Below are 18,179 nucleotides of genomic sequence, written 5' to 3'. Positions count from 1 at the left end.
TTTTCCTGTGGAAGTGATAGATGGGGGCCAGGGGGAGAGGTACAGCAGACTACATTTGCCAATGTCCTAAACTCTCCAGTACCTCCCAGAGCTCTTAAGACTCCCATCTTTCTCTGATTTCTACTGTAGAGAGCTCAGTCTTTAACCAAGATTCCTCTCCTTTTCAGTACCTTCAAATATTAGGAACTGTTATCTGGGGTCTAATTTCCATTGCTTAACCTCTATCTAACTAAGATGCTTCTCATCTGTGGTAGCCTCAAAAAGCAGCAAAAAATACCTGGGGTCTAACTCTCATCCCTCTTGCTTCTTTCTATAGATTTCAAAAATGCAATGAACTGAAGTACAGCCACTTTCCATGGACATGGGTTTTATTAGCCTCCTGTTGGTGAAAGAAGGCAGCAGGGAAGGAAACTGGATGGGGACATATCTTTTGTCCTGAATTTAGTGCATGTGGCCTGGAGTTAGGGGGTCAACAGAAGCAGATGAGTGATGGGAGCTGGAGGTGAGAGTAGCTCTGGGACCACCAGGGGCATGATATGAATATTGGGGCAAGTGCAGGAAGGTTACCTTCACCCGAGGATTTGGATACTCCTCATCGCCCTCATGTTCATGTGTATATATGTTCTGTGGACATGCCTGAGCCCATGCACACATACCTCTGGGCTTAGGGTTCTGTGTAGCATGTGCCCAGATCATATAATCATCAGGGACCCTCCCAGCCTCCCCAAAGTTCTATAAGTAAGAGAGAGGGAGGGAAGGTAGAGATGTTGGACATAAAAGTCCCACCCTCCCACCCATCCCCATCCCTATGCCAGATTAAACTAGATTATCAGGGTGAGTCCTAGAGGGCAATCATGGGTGAGACTGATCCCCTCCCCAGTACTCCCCTCAGGCTCAGCTGGGTGTCTGGGCTGCGCTCTCTGATCCCCTCACATGACGCTGCAGCTCTTGGCCCGGTCCTTACGAATCTCCGCCTCAGCCCCCTTGTCCGACCTCCCAGGCAGCTGTGCTGACCTCTGTGTTGACCTCTGTAGGCCTCTCCTCGAATCACTTCTACGAAGCTGCCTGTGGCCACGACCAAGAGAGGCCACGGTGGCCACGTGGAAGACATCTCGGACACTGCGCTCTGATGACCGGGATGAGCACTCAACGTAAGACACAGCCCCCACCTGCCGGGCGAGGACGCTGCCCTGGGACAGAGGGAAGCACAGAGGTAATGGTAGAACAAGGGAGCCCCCACGGAGCCAACCTCCACAGAGCCGACCCCCACGAACCAACAGTTGACACTCCCCAGCACACTGCACCAGTGTGGGTGTGGGTGTGGGGTTACTAGTCGCTGAGGGGCCTTGGGAATGACATGGTGGTCAGATCACGGAAGAGTTTGGAATGGAAATCAAAGGGTCAGAGGTGAGGGATACAGGCTGGACCACGGTCAGAGGTTAAGCTGGGTCAGAAGTTAGGGGGCCCAAGCTGGGACTGGGTCAGAGGGCGAGGTCTTGAGCCGCACCTGCTCATGTGTGACAGGGATGAGCCGCTGTTTGGAGAGTTCCCTCAGTGTCGCTAGGTCTGTCCTCATGTCCAGTTTACACCCGACCAGAACAACCTTAGCATTGGGACAGAATTCCTGGGTCTCCCCTTGCCACTGGTGGAGTAAAGAACAGGTTTGTTTGGAGGGAAGGAGGCATGGGGAGGGATCTTCCCCCTATCATAGGAAAGAGTTGCCTCTCTGACTTCAGAAGTGCCTATTCTGTATTTGAAGGCAGAGCAGTAGTGGGAGCTGGAGTCGTGGGAACTTTCTTAAGGGGTGTGTGAGAATGGAGGAGTCAGGATGGAGGGAAAGGCTTAAAAACTTGGGGCTTCTCACTCTCCTTCCCTCAGGGGAGGGGCTGACCTTCACCAGGGTTAAGGAACTCCCTTTTTCCCAAACTTTCCCTGGGAACTGACTAATTCAGACCCCCGCCCCCACCTCTTCCCAGGAACCCAGCAGGCCAAGAGCCTACTTCTCTCTATTCACCAAACACTTTTCTCATGGAAATCAGGTCCTGGGGAGAAGGCAGCTGGGGAGCAGGGCTTCCCCAGCCCCACCCCCTAAGCTCAGGGAGCTCCCAGACTGCTACAGAGAACTGGCTGGGGCTGGGGGAGAACCAAATGCAGGCTCCAGATTAGGATTAATTTTAGAGAAGAAGAGAATCTCTGGGCACAGCTGGCTAGGCTAGACAACCCCAGAAGTCACTTTCTTATTCTCCAGGGCATTGGGGTCTATCCTAATGATGCCAGAATACTCAGATTTCCTAAGGGAGGGAACCTAGAATTTCCCACAACCATTCCCACCTTCTTGAGCACACTGTCAAGTGTCTCTGGCCTGCTGATATCAAAGCAGATAAGGACAGCATCAGAGTCTGGGTAGGCCAGTGGTCGGACATTGTCATAATAGGAAGAACCTACGGAGAAAGAGAAACAAGGGGTCCAGAGCTGGTAGGAGAAGGCCTAGAAGGTAGGGTGGGGGAGGACTGCTTAGCTCGGGAATGGGTAATGGGACCAAAGCAGAGAAAATGGAGTCAGGGACAAAAAAGAGAATCCCCTCCGTTTCTTGCCAGTCCCCTGCTCCAATACAAATACAAAGGATGGGGAAATACCAAAGATCAATAAGTAATAACGTTAAACAGCCCTTGAATTGTCCTTCATGACTCCTGGAGGGTAGAGGAAGGGTAGAAGGGGAGGTAAGTAAGGAAGTTAGATTCCACTAAGAACTTTTCATTTATTATAGGATAGTGTTCTGGACTATCTGGGCAAGCCTCTGACCCCCAAACTCTCTGAGTCTTTATCAAGCTTGATCTCATCTCAAAAGAAAGAGATTGCAAAAATAAAAATCACTCCCTTCCCCTAAATTCTACGGATACCTATCCTAAGACAACTTGCATCTTCTTGGGCATGGGCTCTGCCTAAGTCTGGAGTGGTTTCTCACTATACCTTGTGACTCAGTTTCTCCTTTGGACAGACAAGATCCTACCCATTCTTTACATCTTCTCCCCAGACCCTGAAGCTTTATAAGTAAATAAATGGAAAGAGCAGAGCTCTGTGTGTGTGTGTGTGTGTGTGTGTGTGTGTGTGTGTGTGTGTGTGTGTGTGTGTGTGAGGGGGGATGGAAGGAGAATGTCCTTCGGGGGCGGAACTCCTCTGTGGACATCTGGGGGTCTCCTAGCATCTGAGCTAGCTGGCGCTGGAGGGCAGGCCTGGGCTTTGGAGAGGTGTCGGGTCCTTCAGATTTGACAGCAGAGGGAGTTACCTGAAGTGTCCCACATGTTGAGCTCTATGCGGCGCTTGTCGATCTCAAAGCTGGCCGTGTAGTTCTCAAACACGGTGGGGACATAACTCTGCGGACAGAAGGCACGGGGTCACGCGGGGGACCCTTTGCCTCTCCCCTCCACCACGCTCGGGCCAGATTTCCCCCCTCTTGGACACGGGGTCGCCCTGGGAGTTTTGGGGGGTGAGGGGTGAGAGGAGGCAGAAGAGGACTCTAGGGGCTGCCCAGGAGGGAGGAAGCAGAGCGCCCCTCCACGGTCCCCCCTTGGCTCCCCAGACGGAGCTCGCCTTCCTCCGGCTCTCCCGCGGGTACCCCAAGCCTCCAGAGGAAGCCCTGCCCTCCCAGCCCCCACCGCGCCGCCTCAGCCCCCAGCGGCCCCCCGGCTCCCAGTCCCTCACCCCGGGGTAGGCGTCCTTGGCGAACACCTGCAGCAGCGCCGTCTTGCCGCACTCCGCGTCCCCCACCACCACGATCTTGCACCGGCCGCTCTGCCCCTCCATGGTCTCAGCTACGCGCCAGCCGGGGCCCCGCGCCCGGCCCCGCCGCCGCCGCTGCTGCAGCCGCCGCCGACACCGGCATCTCCCGGGCCCGCGCCGAGCCCCCGCCCCGGGCAGCCTCCCCCGCCTCCCGCGGCCTCCGCCCCCCTGCCCGGCAACCGCGCCCCCGGCCCCGCCTCCCACCCCGGCGCAACGGGGAGGGGCTGGCCTGGGGGGCGGGGCCGGGGGCAGGAGGCGCCTGCGGATTGGCGGGCGGGAGGGGGAGGGGGGCCTCATTAAGGAGCTTCGTCCTCAGGGAGGAGGGGGGCCCTGGAGAATGGGTGCTGACACCCCGGAGAAGTTTCCCTGGGGTGAGCTCACTGCTCTGCGCCCTACACGGGCTAAGGGCCCTCCTCCAGCCAAACGCGTGCATCCACGTGTGCGTGCCACAGTCCACCTCGGGGACCTGCGGGGTGCGGGAAACGGTGCGGAGGAGGGATGCGGGGGAAGGGAGGGCGTTCCTCAATCCTTTCTCCCCCGGAGGAGACCCTAGAGAAAATAAGGTGCCCTTCTCTCTGAGTTGGGGGCCGGGTTCTGAGGATCGGTGACGGACAGCCGCGGGGCGGCGGTGGTGACATCACGGGCAACTCCTCGGCGGGGGGGCGGGGGCAGGAGGTGGGGTCATAGGGGAGAGTAGTGGGGACTGCACCGGGAGCCCGGGGTGCAGCGAGAAGAGCCCGAACACTCTCTCCCTGCAGCGAGCTCAGCTGGAAAATTCTGGAGAGCGGTGCCCTCTGGTGGTCAATTTGAGGAGAGGAGAAGGAAGAAGAATTCTGTTGTGTCACATCTGGTGAATTCAGATCCACATCTGGCTAGGCTTGGAATCCGGTCTGGGCCTTCTCAGGGCTTGCCTAAGAGTTACCCCACTGAGGCATCTGCGCAATAGTGGAAAGAGGAATGGACTTGGCAAAGTCAAAGTCAACATTGGAGTCCAGGCTTTGCCCCTTACTGGCCCTGTGACTTTCAACAAGTCATTTTCACCCTTTTCAGCCTTCCTATCCTCCTTTGTGAAACAGAGGTGATAGCTTACACCTTGGTGTAAGTGACTACCTTACAGGACCGTGAGGAAAGTAACATGATGCCCCACATCCAAGTAAACTTTTATTATTCTCAAGAGCAGTATGGTCTTAGAATCTACTGAGCTGGGTGGGAGTCAGAAAATCCAAGGACTCTAAATCCTGGCTCTCTCACTAACTAGCTGTGTGACCTTGAACAATCAGTTAACCTCTCTGAGCTTCCATTTCCTCATCTGCAAAATACAGGTATTCAAATAGGTGATCTATCAGTAAGGTCCCTTCTAGCACTAATGATTTTAGTTTGATTTTAATTATTTTACTTTTCCAAAGCACTTCCAGATCCCATTTTTATCTACGGAAAAGTAACCTTGTAGGGAATATATTATTTATTATGGATATATAGAAGGCACATCATCTTACTTTTGCCTTTTATAATTTCTGACTTTCTTCAGGGCCTAACTCTCATGTGTCTCCTGGACAGTGCCTCACCCCAAATTTCTTCATGACATATACAACATATATATATATACACATGTACAAACATATGTATACACACAGTTTTAAGAAAATTAATCTGTATACATGTTGTTTCTCTCCAATAAAAAAAGCTGTTTGACTGCAGAGACTGACTTTTTGTTTTTATCTTTGTATCTGCACATACTTAATACAAGCTTGTTGAACTAATGAATGCATAATAAATTAATCTCCATTTTGGAGACAATAAAATCAAAGCAGAGAGAGGAAGATAACTTGTCTAAAGCAGGCCTGCACAACCTGAGGCCCTCAGGCTGATTATGGCACATCAAAGGATTTTTTGGGTGACCCTTCAAAAATGTAGAGGATTTTTTTCTCTACAAATCTTCCTGGGCTGCACAAAAGGTTATGCAGGCCTGGTCTAAAGTCATATAATTATGCAGGTGCTTCCCTTTGTTCTGTGCACCCCTATATTATATTACCCCACTAGCAACCCAATAGTCTTCCCACTAGACCACACAAAATTGTGTCTGGACTCTACCCTGGGGAAAGATAAAAAATAAAACCAATCATATCTATGCTGGGTTGAGGCTTCAAATGGGGAAGGCCTGGGTTCAGTTCTCGGGCCTACAGGAGTGGGGGAACCTGAGGCCTAGAGGCCACATATGGCCTTCTAAGTCCTTGGGTGTGGCCTTTTGACTGAGTCCAGATTTTACAGAACAAATCCTTTTATTAAGAGAATTTATTCTGTGAAATTTGGATTCAGTCAAAGAGATGCATTTGAGGACCTGGAGCACCACATGTGGCCTCTAGGCCACAGGTTCCCCAACCTTGGCAGGATTTTCTTCCTTCAGGGTACCCTTAGCAGGATTTGGCAAATCCCCTCAGGCCCCTAAAGAGCCAAAAATTATCTATGTGATGATCAACAAGCATTTATTAAGTCCCTACTATTAAACCAGGTACTATGGTAGGCACTATAGATACAGATACCTAAATGAAAAAGTGACTGTCCTCAAGTTTAAGTTGGGGCTGGCAGTAACAAATACACAATTAAGAAAATACACAATACATATATTATCATTTCAAAGTAATATGGAGGCAGGCACTAAGCACTAACAGCTGATGGGATCAGAAAGGCCTCTGGTAGAAAGTGGTCCTTGAACTGAGCTTTGAAAGAAAGTAGCATCCTTTTAAAGCATAAGGTTTTTAATTTGGGGTCCAGGAACTTGGTGATGTTTTTTATATGTTTGGAAAACTATCTCAATATACATTATTTCAATTTCAATATACGTAATCCATATGTATTTTATTTTACGCATTTAATATATTATTTGAAGAAAAGCTCCATGACTCAAGAACAGTTAACTTCTTTTTTCTTAAAATATTTATATCTCTTTTATTAAATATTTCCCAATTATGTGTCAAAAAATTTAAACATTCATTTTAAAAAATTTGAGTTCAAATTCTCTCCTGCCTGCCCCTTCCTCACCCCTTGAGTAGAGGAACTATATATCAATTATACATGTGAAGTCATACAAAACATTTCTATATTAACCATGTTGCAAAAGAAAACACACCCGAAGAAAAATAAGGTGGAAAAAAAAATTAGGTTTCAATCTGCACTCAGAGTTCCTCAGTTCTCTCTGGGGGTGGATAGCATCTTTCAGGAACTGTCCTGGAGCAGAGGAGCCTCTGTGTTTTAAAGAAAAACCCTAGAGAGAATGTAGGGTAGAGATGCTTCATTCTTGGCATTTCTACCCCCAGCGCCCGGTACAGGAGGCACTTGATACATGTCTGGGGATGATTTGTTACGTTACTGTTACTAAGGACCGCGGAGACTCTGAACTTGTCCCGATCTTACTAAGCGCAGGCTCTCACCTAGCGGTCCGCTCCCCTCGGCTCCCCGGAGGCGCTCACAATGCCCGGCCTTCCTCTCCCCGCAGAGCTCCGCAGTAGAACGTTGGCACCACTGGAACGCAGGCGCTGCGAGGGCAGGGAACGTTTCGTCCCGGCCCGGGCTGCGCGGAGGCCGGCCAGAGCGCACGCCGAAATTGACTAGGGTCGCAGCGCCCCTTTATAACCAGCCGCTGGGCCCCGCCCCGCCCCGCGCCGCGCGATTCCTCGCCTCGTCGGCCCCGCCCCGCGCCCTTCGGCTCGCTTTCCCCAGCTCCCGGAGCTCGTTGCCCATAGCTGTGCAAGCGGGACCGGCGGCGAACGGACGGAGCAGGAGACGGTCATGTCCGCAGAGGGGGAGGTCGCGGAGGTGGCCGTTGCAGCGACGGCCATGGCCGGAGAGGGGGGCGACGCCGCTCCGCCGCCCGCGAAGTCCGAGGAGCCGGTGGCTCCGCCGCCGTCCGAGGCGACCAAGGACGAGGTTCCCCCAGAGCGGCCCCCGCTGCGCTGCCTGGTGCTCACGGGCTTTGGCGGCTATGACAAAGTGAAGCTGCAGAGCCGTCCGGCCACCCCTCCGGCCCCGGGCCCCGGACAGCTGACCGTTCGGGTGCGAGCCTGCGGCCTCAACTTTGCGGACCTCATGATTCGCCAGGGGGTATACGACCGTCTGCCGGCGGTGCCCTTCACCCCCGGGATGGAGGGTGCGGGCGTTGTGATTGCGGTTGGAGAGGGAGTCAGCGAGCGGAAGGTGAGCGGGCCCTTGGGGTCAGGAGGAGGGGTGGGGGTCACAGGTATGCTAGGTGAGTGGATGGGAGCCGGGGGTGTGGCACTGGGAGAAAGTGACTGCGGGCTGGGTGCGTTGGAGTGTGTGGGGAAGTGGATAGCGGAGGACTTGCAGTGAGCCCTCCCTGGCTTGGGGCGCCCTAGTAGTCCCTGCGGAGAAGGAATTTTGGGGTGATTGTTGGGAGGGGGACTCCACCCCATATGTCAGTCCAGTTGCAGCCGCCGCCCTTCGCTAGTGGCTGAAAAACAATAGGGTGGCCTTGCGCATGCGGAGAGTGAGTTACACATCCAGCCCCCCCCCTCGAAAAAAAAGGATTAGCCCCCCCATATCCTTGAATGCCCCCCCTCGCTTTTAACACAATCGGGCCTAGGCTGTGCACATCTGAAGGCAAGGTTTATAGCACCCGGTTCTCCGTGAGGGCAAAGGGGTGGGGCAGGGATCAGCGTTGGTTAAAAGCCAGTGAGTTGGGGGGGGCAGAAAGGGGGAGCCAGCACCAAAGTCACATGCACCCCCGTGGCTGGCGGGGGCGGAGGGGAGGGGACTACCTCTAGCTCAGCCAGAGTTAAGGAACGGACACGCCCACCCTCTGGAAGAGGGAGGGTTGGAACTCTTACCGTACGAGTCTCCCCCTTTTGTCCTCCCCCCTTTCTAGGGGCGTTTTCTGCCGGGTAAACTAGCTTGGGATTTGAAGGGGGGAGTGGCGGGGGGAATCTGGGGAGGAGGCATCGAAGGCGGGAGGGGGCATTCAGAGAGGCTCCTTCTGTGACCATCCTGCTATCTCTCCTCGTGACTCACACAACCGGCCTGGCTCACTCTGCTGCTGTTCAGCTGGCCAGGCCCGGCCAGAAACCTCCGAGCACCCTCCCCAGGGAGAAGTCAGACAAAGCAGCCCCCCACCGGGACCCTGGCTCCGATTTTCAGAGCTTTGGGGGTGGGGTTGGCACTAAAGAGCAGGTTGTCCCTGCTCTACCAGTCACAGCATCCTGTTTTAATTTATAATTAATCTCGGGCACAGCCCTTGATTATATTCAGGAAAACAAAGTAAAGTTTTAAAGAAACGTGTGTACAGAGGGACAGATCTGCGACAATCCAAAGAAATCTTTTTGTTAGAGACTTTCCCCGCTCTAGACCTTGGAACAAAGTCCCCAAAGGTATAAGGAGAAAGGCTGCGGATAGAGGTCTCGCTAAAACTCCATTAAACTCCAGTCCTTTCCTTCTTACTCTCTATTAATTTCAAAGCAATGTCAGACCTTTCTTTCTACCGTTTTGGTTAGGAAGCTGACCTGAAGATATGGGGGAGGGTAGAAGAGGGATTGGGGGATGGTGACCAGCCACATGTTCTTGTAAATTGTTGAAGGCCATTCTCTGTATCTTCCCTAGCCAATATACACAGGCCTTCCGACGGATATCCCGTCCTGAGGAAGAATTTGAAGTGAGGGTCTAGAATTGGGCTTTGAATTGACCTCACCCCTGAGATCAAGGGATACGGGCCATGTGGAACCATTATACAGGGCACATCCAGGGCCCTGTACAGGAAGATCCTGTAAATGGATTGTTGGAGTGGGGGAAGGAGGCTTGGGAGTCCAGAATACCCAAGTTCAAATCCTGTTTGTGAGACATACTAGCTGAATGACCATGGGCAAGTTAGTTTCTACATCTCTAAAATGTGAGGAAGTTGGTTCCTAAGCTCCTTTCCATCTCTAATTCTATAGTCCTATTAAATCAAAAGATTCTTCTAACCTCCCACCCCCACCCCCATTTACTAGCCTTTTAACAGACTGGAATAGTATTTTCATCTTGTTTTCCTTCTTCCCCCCATGTTACACTCAGTCTAAGGCTCCTGCCCTGGACTCTAGGGAGTGGAGTGGAGGAGAAAGGGAGGGAGATAGATAGATAGATAGATAGATAGATAGATAGATAGATTGATTGATTTCAGAGTTTTCATGCTCTAGTCTCCTTACCACGTAAAGAATATAGGCCTTGGGGATAGTAAACTTTGTGTTGGAAAGGGGTTTAAGTGTGGGAGTTCTAGCCCCCCTCCCCCTTCTCATTACCATGCAGGAGTCCCATCATTCTTGGCAAGGACTGAGACAGACCCTGATTGTCCAGAGAGTTCACCCCCACCCACATCTCTATGTTCTACATGGAAGAAGAATAAACCTTCCACCCAGAGAGGATCCCCCACACACACACCTCCCCCCGCAACTCCCCAAAAGCTGCTAAGCTGGAGAAGACCAAATAATAATCTGTTCTGCTTTCAGTGTAATCATTGTGTATTCTGTGCTGTGTGTTAGGGTAGAAGGAGAGTGTTTCTCCATCTTGGAATGGAAGAATGGCAGAGAGGTCTCTCTGACTACCCAGTAACCTCTCTGTGTATATAGCGTGTTCCAGAAGTCTTAATGTAGCTTAAAGCTGTTAGAGCTAAACTGTGCAAAAACGTTCAGAATACTCTGTATTCTATCCCTTCCTTTAGGACCCAATGTAAATGCTTCCTCTTCAGAAAATCTTCCCCTGATTCCCATTCCTATCTCATCCTCACAAGTTGGAGCTCAGCCTTCTTTGAATTCCCCTTAGGGTTTATTCTTGTACATGTTTTGTCTCCTCTACTCGACTATAAACTTAAGAGAAGGGATGGTTTTATTCATCTCTGCATTCTGCCCCCTCCCTTGGCAGTGTGGAGCAGCCTTGCACAATAATTAAATAAGAGCACATGATTTAGGAATTAGAAAGCCTGGGTTTGAGTCCTGCCTTCTCCACTTACTAGCTGTGCGACCTTAGGTAAATCATTTTATTCTCTGGGCTTAAGTTTCTGCATAAAATGAGCAGGCCCTACTGGATCAGGGGTTCTTAAACTGGGGTCCATAGACTTGTTTTAAAAATGATTTTGATAACTGAATTTCAGTAGAATTCATTTCTCTTATAATCCTTTGTATTTTATTTTATGCATTTAAAAGAACTTTTTTTTTTTCTGAGAAGGGGCCCACAGGCTTGCCCAGACTGTGAGAGGGGTCTGTGACACAAGAAAGGTAAAGACCCCCTGTTTCAGATGATCTGAGTCAGCTTCCTCCCACCTCTGATATCATATAATTTTCTTTGTTGAATGAAAAGTCTTCTCTTCCTACTCTCTAAGGTAGGTGACCGGGTGATGGTGATGGTGAATGCTGGGATGTGGCAGGAGGAGGTGACGGTACCAGCTGTCCAGACATTCCCAATGCCAGAAACTATGTCCTTTGAGGAGGCAGCTGCCTTGCCAGTCAATTACATCACTGCCTACATGGTCCTTTTTGACTGTGGCAATCTCCGGCCTGGCCACAGTGTTCTGGTGCACATGGCTGCAGGTAATGCCAGACTCTCCTTCTCTGTCTGCCTGTCCTGCTCCCCACCCCCACCCCTGCCCCCTCCCCCAACCCTCAAGCTGGCTGTTGCCATGGCAACATCAGGGAGACCTTGGCCTGTACTGCCCAGGAGCCTCCCAGAGGCCTCAGCAGTGCTGTTGCCTTGGCAACATCCAGGCTCTAGGTTGGGTTTGGTAGTGTGGTTTCCATAGCAACTTGCCCCTGCCCCTTTCCTATGGAAATCTGGGTATAGAATGTGAGTGTGGAAGTGGGGAGGGAGGTAAGGTGCATGAGGGCCTGCCAGAAGACTTGGTCTCCTACATGTTGGTTTTGTGACTGTCCCTGTATGTATGTCCCTTGGCTCTAGGAGGGGTAGGCTTGGCAGCCATCCAGCTGTGCCAGACAGTGGAGAACGTGACTGTGTTTGGGACAGCTTCAGCCAGCAAGCATGACATGCTGAAGGAGAAAGGGGTCAGCTACCCCATTGACTACCACACATCCAACTATGTGGATGAAGTCAAAAAGATCTCTCCCAAAGGTAAGTATGTTCTGAGCTGCATGTGTGTGTATATCAAGGGAGGGGGCTCCATTCTTCCATCTCCATCCCTGCTGACTTCCTGTGACCTTCCCTACAGGAGTGGACATTGTCCTGGATCCACTGGGTGGAGCAGATACCTACAAAGCTTACAATCTTCTGAAACCAATGGGTAAAGTTGTCACCTATGGTGAGTTGCTTCAGGAGTTTGGGGGGGAAACACTGAGGGAGAGGGTTTGAGTTGGGGTATCTGCATTGTTCGGCACATAGTAGGTAAATACTTGTCAATCTATTGTTTGGCATTGTATTCACCATCTTATGGATTAATTGAGGTACTTTTTTACTGATTTATTTTTAAATTTGTTTCATTTAAAAGTTCGATTATTTTAACGAATGGGTTAGGGAGAAAATAGCCAAGTGGGGTAAAGGTCTGTAGATGAAATGAGTTTGGGCAGGGGGAGGGGGAAGAGATTCCCAATCTCTAAGGAAAGGGAGTTGGCCCTTTTTTCTCTCATTCATAAGATTTGGAGATGGGAGGAATCTTAGAGGCATCAAGTCTGGTCGTCTCATTCTGCAGGTGAAGACTAAGTGTTGTCTAGGGTCACAGATCTGCTGAGTGTCACTTAGAACATAGATCTTCCTGACTCTGTGTCCAACATTCTATCCACCAATGCCACACTCCCACTGAAGGGATTTAGGGAAAGATAAAGCTGGAGAGGGGGACAAGCAAGGGGCTTTTGAGGCACACCAAAAAAAACACCACCACCAACAACATAAGCCAGATTTCCTCCAGGATCAAATGAGGTAATATCTATGAAGCGTCTAGCACATAGGAAATGCTTAATAAGTATTTATTCCCTTCTCTTCCCCTTCCGTCCCCCAGTGTGCCTGAGTGCTGCTTTTCTCACTATCCAGAGAATGCAAAGTCATCTTAATGTTATCCCTGAATCATATATTGCTTTCTTCTTTAGGGGGAGGAGTCTGGCAATATGTAACAAAAGGTATAAAAATGCTCACTCTTTGACCTGCTTGCCGATTCCACTTTGATGACTATCTCACAAGGAAATGACCCAAAATGAATAGGTAGAGGAAGGAATTACAAAGGCGCTTATAAGTGTGCTGGGTATAATGGCAGAAAAATTGCAAACAGCCTAGATTACAATTCTAGGTTATCTGAACAAACTAGTGTGCTATCACAAGGGAATAGTGGCTATCTGTAAAGTGATGGGTGTGTGGACTCTGCCCACATGGGATAACCTGTTGATGGTGCTAAAGTTCTTCTAGCATTGCTTTCTCATACCTGGAGGTCGTATGCCTCAAAGACTCCAGCAAGCCTTATGTTGCTAGTAAGAAGGCAGCTGCTTTGGCCTAGCCGTGGGCCTGTCTGCTGTTCAGGAACCAGCCCAAGTGCAACAAAGATGGTGCCTATGCTTGCTGGGACAGCCGTTAGAGACTACCAATTTGGCAGTCAAGTTCGTGGAGAGGAGCTGGGATGTAGAGAATCCACACAATTATAGTCATGCTGGTCAAAAACCCTTCCTGGAGGTCTTCAAATAAAAACTGCATGACAACTTGTGAGGAATGTTGTAGGAGAGGATTCCTGTTCAGGTATGGGTGGGACTAGGTGGCTTCTGTGTTCCCTATCAACTCTGATCCAGTGACATGACTGTAAAAATAGACACAAGCACATACGAAAATAGCAGAAAATAATCTGAGTACTTTAGAGTACAGTAGGTTTCCTTTAGATAGCACAGTAGATAGAGCTCCAGTTCCTCCAACTAGGAGGACCCTAGTTCAAATTTGGTTTTAGACACTTACTAGCTTTATGACCCTGGCCAAGTTTACTTAACCCCGTTTGCCATTCCAGTATCTTTGCCAAAAAAAAAACCCCACATGGGGTTGAGTTGAACACAACTGAAATAATTGAACAATAAGTGTCCCCCCTCCCCAATAAAAAAATGCTTAAGTTCCTAGTTATTTATATTTTTTCAGGAGGAGGGTTCGGGCAGGGCCTGGTCTTGTGATTTCATCAGTGTGGAAACTGATGTAGAACCACAACCTTTCAGTAACTTACTGTCTTGCAGTTGCTGCTTATATAGTGAAATGACTTGGCCAGTATCATCCAGCTAGCATATGTCAGAGACAGAACTTGAGTCTAGGTTTCCTAACTCCAAGGCTGATCTTCTCTTTACTATGCCATTTGTCTTATCTCTATGTATATCTGTCTCTTACCATGTATATACAATATTTGTATGGGTACATATGTATATATACACATATAAATACAAATATCATGTATTCAGTCATTCTCAGTTGTGTCCAATTCTTCATGACTCCATCTAGGGTTTTCTTGGCAAAGACACTAGAGTGATTGGCCATTTCTTTATCCAGCTCATTTTACAGATGAGGAAACTGAGGCAAATAGGGTTAGGTGACTTGCCCAGGGTCACACAGCTAATAAATATCTGAGGTTGGATCTTAACTCAGGAAGATTGAGTCTTCAAGATTCTGGTTGGCACAGTGGTGCCATGTAGAGGCCCCCTTTGTATGCATTTAATATACATACATAAAAATATATATATATGTACTTTTAAATTTAGTACATTTAGTTTCTTAATTTGAACAGACCTGTAGTTTTAGAGAACACCCAGTGAGGTAATTCCTGTCAATGCAAATCAATACCTGCTTTCCAACTTAGAATCTTAGAGGGATATATCCTGGGGTATATCTGATGGGTAAATGACTTGACCAAGGTCACACAGCCAGAATGTCAAAAGCAACAGTTGAACTGAAGTCTTCCTAATTCTAAGGCCAAGGCCTACTCTCTATCTATTATACTCTGCTGCTGCCTCTAAAGAATATGCATATTTAATATACAATGTAATGTTAAATCTATACTATATACACACACCAAATTTCTAATGTATTCAATGTACATAATATATATAATAACAGCACATATTTATATACATAGCGTGTACACCCATGCATGTACACATACAGGTATGTATATATTTTGTGTGTTTGTGTTTGTAAGTATGTGTATGTATTTTTATTTTTAAAAATCTGCCTGAGCCAAACATGGATCAAAAAATCAGTCTACTTCATGAAAGCAGATTGGTACATTCTAAAACAATCAGGAAAATGCTTTAGGATGAGGCACTGGTATGGAATTTTCTGAGCTGCTGTTTCCTGCCCTGGTGGGGATTGTTTGAGAAACGATTCTGGTTGGCCAGTGAGATGTGATTCCTTCCTCCACCAGTAGCAGATGTGGGTGGTTTTTGTACATTTGATAAATGTGTCCTGTTCCCTCTTTTCCACAGGGGTGTCCAACATGGTGACTGGCCCAAAACGGAACCTGATGGCAATGGCTAAAACCTGGTGGAATCAGTTCAGCGTGTCTGCCTTGCAGCTCCTGCAGACCAATCGGGGCATTTGTGGCTTCCACCTCAACCACCTGGAGAATGAGGTGGACCTGGTCAACAGGGTGGTTCTGCAGCTGATGACCCTCTACAGCGAGGGCCACATCAAGCCCCATATTGACTCAGTCTGGCCCTTTGAAAAGGTGAGTTGAGGACTGGCCCATGCAGGCCTACAGGGGTCTCCTTTATGAAGCTGGAAGGATAACAGCTGATATTAAAATACACGGTGCTGTAGGAATTATACCTCTGTTGTACATAAGAGGACAGTGATGGTCACAGAGACTTGCCTGTGTTCACATAGCTGGTATTGTAACCTAGGCTTTGCCTGACATCAAGGCAGCCAAGTGATGCAGTCAATAGAGTGCTGGGTTTGGAGTCAGCAAGACCTATGTTCCAATCCAGTCTCAGACACTTACTAGCTCTGTGATCCTGGCTAAGTCACTGATTCTCTGTTTGCCTCAGTTTTCTCAACTGTCTGTAAAATGGGAATAGCAATAGCACCTACCTCTCAGGATTGTTGTGAGGATCCAGTGAGATGATGGTTGTAAAACTGCTTAAAGGTATAGTACCTGGCACACACACTAGGTGCTGTATACATGCTATATCCATCCTTCGTTCCTCCAAGTCCAGTCCTCTTTCCCCTGTACAGTGCTTTCTCTACAGCTTTTGTAAGGGAAGGCCTACTCCCCGTAATCATGATGGTAGCAGAGAAGAGATGGAAAGAGCACTGCATTTGGAGTGAGGAGATGTGGGCTCTAAAACTGGCTCTGATGCTTTCTCCCTGTGACCTTGGACAAGTCACTTCCAAATCTCTCTGGTTCAGTTTTTCTTATCTGTAAGAGGAAATTGAGCTAGATCCTCTCTTTCAACTCCAAATCCTACAAGCCTTAGGAATACCTTGCTGTTGGATTACTCCTTCTCTGGGGGATAGATGGATGGGAGCATAAAGGATCAAGAGCAGACGGTTTTACCTCCTCCACAATTAAGCTTCAATGTTTGTTTGTTTTCCCCTCTTTCCCTCTACAGGTGGCTGACGCCATGAAGCAGATCCAAGAGAAGAAGAATGTGGGCAAAGTCATCCTGGTGCCCAATTCAGAGAAGAAGAACTAGAGGGAGAGGGTCATGGCAGGGGAGGAAGGGGGGGCAGAGAGGAGAAGGAAAAGACTTGGGGGCCCTAGAATGGAGAGGTCAGGTAACCCCTGATGTCTCTGCCTGCTTTCTTCTTCAGCTCTCACAAATACACTGCCCTTCCAAGGGTCAGGGATGGTCTCCGTGGTGTGATGACCTCTCTCCAATCATATTTCTTTCCTCTTGGTTCAGGGCTGCCTCCCCTCCCTTCCTCTTCCCCTAGAAGGTTAGGAAGTGACCACTTGGATGTATGGGCCCTGCTGAGTGGGCGGGGACCCACCCAGGGGCCCAGCTGCTTCTTCCCAAACCCCACCTCTTGTTGCCCTGGGCTTTCTGCCCTGCTTGTGCCAAGTTTAACCTCTTCCTCCCTCCTACCTTCCCTGCCCTGTTGTGTATGAGTTGATCTCTGCTTCATCTTTCCCAATCCTATTCCCTTACTTCCCCCAAAGAAACTGAAATGCGAGCTCAGGGTGGGGGTGAGGGAGGCTGTCCTTGTGAATCTAGTACATTTCCCATCTCAGCTGCACTCCAGATTCCCACTAAATCTGAGCAGCTGCAGAGCTCACCAGTCTCTAAAATGATACACAGAGTATCCCAGAAGTCTTAGGGCCGTTTTACTTAAAAAGGCCTTAAGACTTCTGGGACCCTGTATAAATGTTAGCAATTATTAGTCAGTAGTTAAGCCCAGTCGGCATGCCCTTCCTCCTTATTCCTGACTTTATAAGCACAACTGGGCCTTTCCTAACACAGGGCTTTTCCACAGTCTTAACCTAGTTTGTGTCTTACAGCCTAGGGAAAGGACCAGACTGTCCTCACCACCCCCTTAGGCTCTGAGGGGGCTTGGCAGGAATCCCCCTGGCTTCCCCTCTTCCACTGAGTTCCTTAGATCTGTTCTCAGTGCCTTAGCATCTGAAAAGTTTCTTGTGCTCATGGGGAGTATAAACGTATTTTCCCCCCAAGGTTCTCACCCTAGCACTCCCCAGGTGCCTTGTTCTGATGGAGCTGGGGTTTCCAGTCCCATTGCGCTGCCAAAAATCTCCTGTGTGTGTCTGAGGGGGTGGGGATGCAGACAGCCCATAGTCTCTGAGGCTTGGTGAGAAAAAAACTCACCGCCCTTTTGCCAGTCTCTCTTATCTGTCTGTTTTCTGGTTGGGGAGAATCTTTTTTTCAGCCTTGCAGATAACTGTGGAATTTACCAGCCTGGGCTCTTAGAGACAGTTGTGTCCATTTCCAAACTCTGGGACCAAAGTAAAATTTGAAGCACATTCCAGCTTGAGTCCTATAAGGCCCCACCTGACTTTTGCTTTCCTCAAAGTGGGAAGCAATTTTCTTAAACATAGCCCTGGATTTCTTGTTTACACTGAGGATTGGTTGGGGAGGGGGGAGGGAAGAGAACAGTAGGCAGATTTGGGCATCTGCCCCTTAGATCCCTGAGCTGGAGGCCATATGTCAGGATTCTGAGGGTGGGCACTGTCAGCCCCTCTTCCTCCATTTCTCAGTTAAGAATAGGGGATAATGGGCAGTTAGGTCACCACCCTGGCCACTGCCAAATGACTGGTGTGGGGAAGGGGGTGGACATATCATATCCCTCCCTCATTTTCTAAGCAAGGCCTAAAGTGAAATGTGATTTTCTGCTTGTGTGTTTGTCTCCCCCATCCACCCGCCGCCGAAGCTGCCTTTGTGTTTGTGTCAATAAAGTGCTGCCCCTCTAGCTCGGCTCCACGGAGGTGTGTGTGTGTGTGTGTGTGTGTG

General features: G+C 49.3%; 2 protein-coding genes across 2 annotated transcripts; one reads left to right on the top strand and one right to left on the bottom strand.

Moving 5' to 3' along the window:
* Positions 1–350: 350 nt before the first annotated feature.
* Positions 351–3,909, bottom strand: RND2 (Rho family GTPase 2). The gene is made up of 5 exons (XM_072646599.1): positions 3,703–3,909; positions 3,287–3,374; positions 2,332–2,441; positions 1,508–1,642; positions 351–1,190 (listed from the first exon to the last, which is right to left on the bottom strand). Exons 1-5 carry the CDS (start codon positions 3,802–3,804, stop codon positions 930–932), a joined length of 696 nt encoding a protein of 231 aa, XP_072502700.1. The 5' UTR covers positions 3,805–3,909; the 3' UTR covers positions 351–929.
* Positions 3,910–7,192: 3,283 nt separating this feature from the next.
* Positions 7,193–18,138, top strand: VAT1 (vesicle amine transport 1). The gene is made up of 6 exons (XM_072646598.1): positions 7,193–7,971; positions 11,138–11,345; positions 11,710–11,880; positions 11,978–12,067; positions 15,201–15,442; positions 16,326–18,138. The coding sequence occupies exons 1-6, from the start codon at positions 7,567–7,569 to the stop codon at positions 16,407–16,409; spliced, it is 1,200 nt and encodes a 399-aa protein (XP_072502699.1). The 5' UTR covers positions 7,193–7,566; the 3' UTR covers positions 16,410–18,138.
* The last annotated feature ends 41 nt before the right edge of the window (positions 18,139–18,179 follow it).

This window comes from Notamacropus eugenii, chromosome 2 (assembly GCF_028372415.1).
Source record: "Notamacropus eugenii isolate mMacEug1 chromosome 2, mMacEug1.pri_v2, whole genome shotgun sequence".
Taxonomy (NCBI): Eukaryota; Metazoa; Chordata; class Mammalia; order Diprotodontia; family Macropodidae; genus Notamacropus; species Notamacropus eugenii.
The sequence above is the reverse complement of the archived record's forward strand: the minus strand, read 5'-3'. Positions and strand labels throughout refer to the sequence as shown.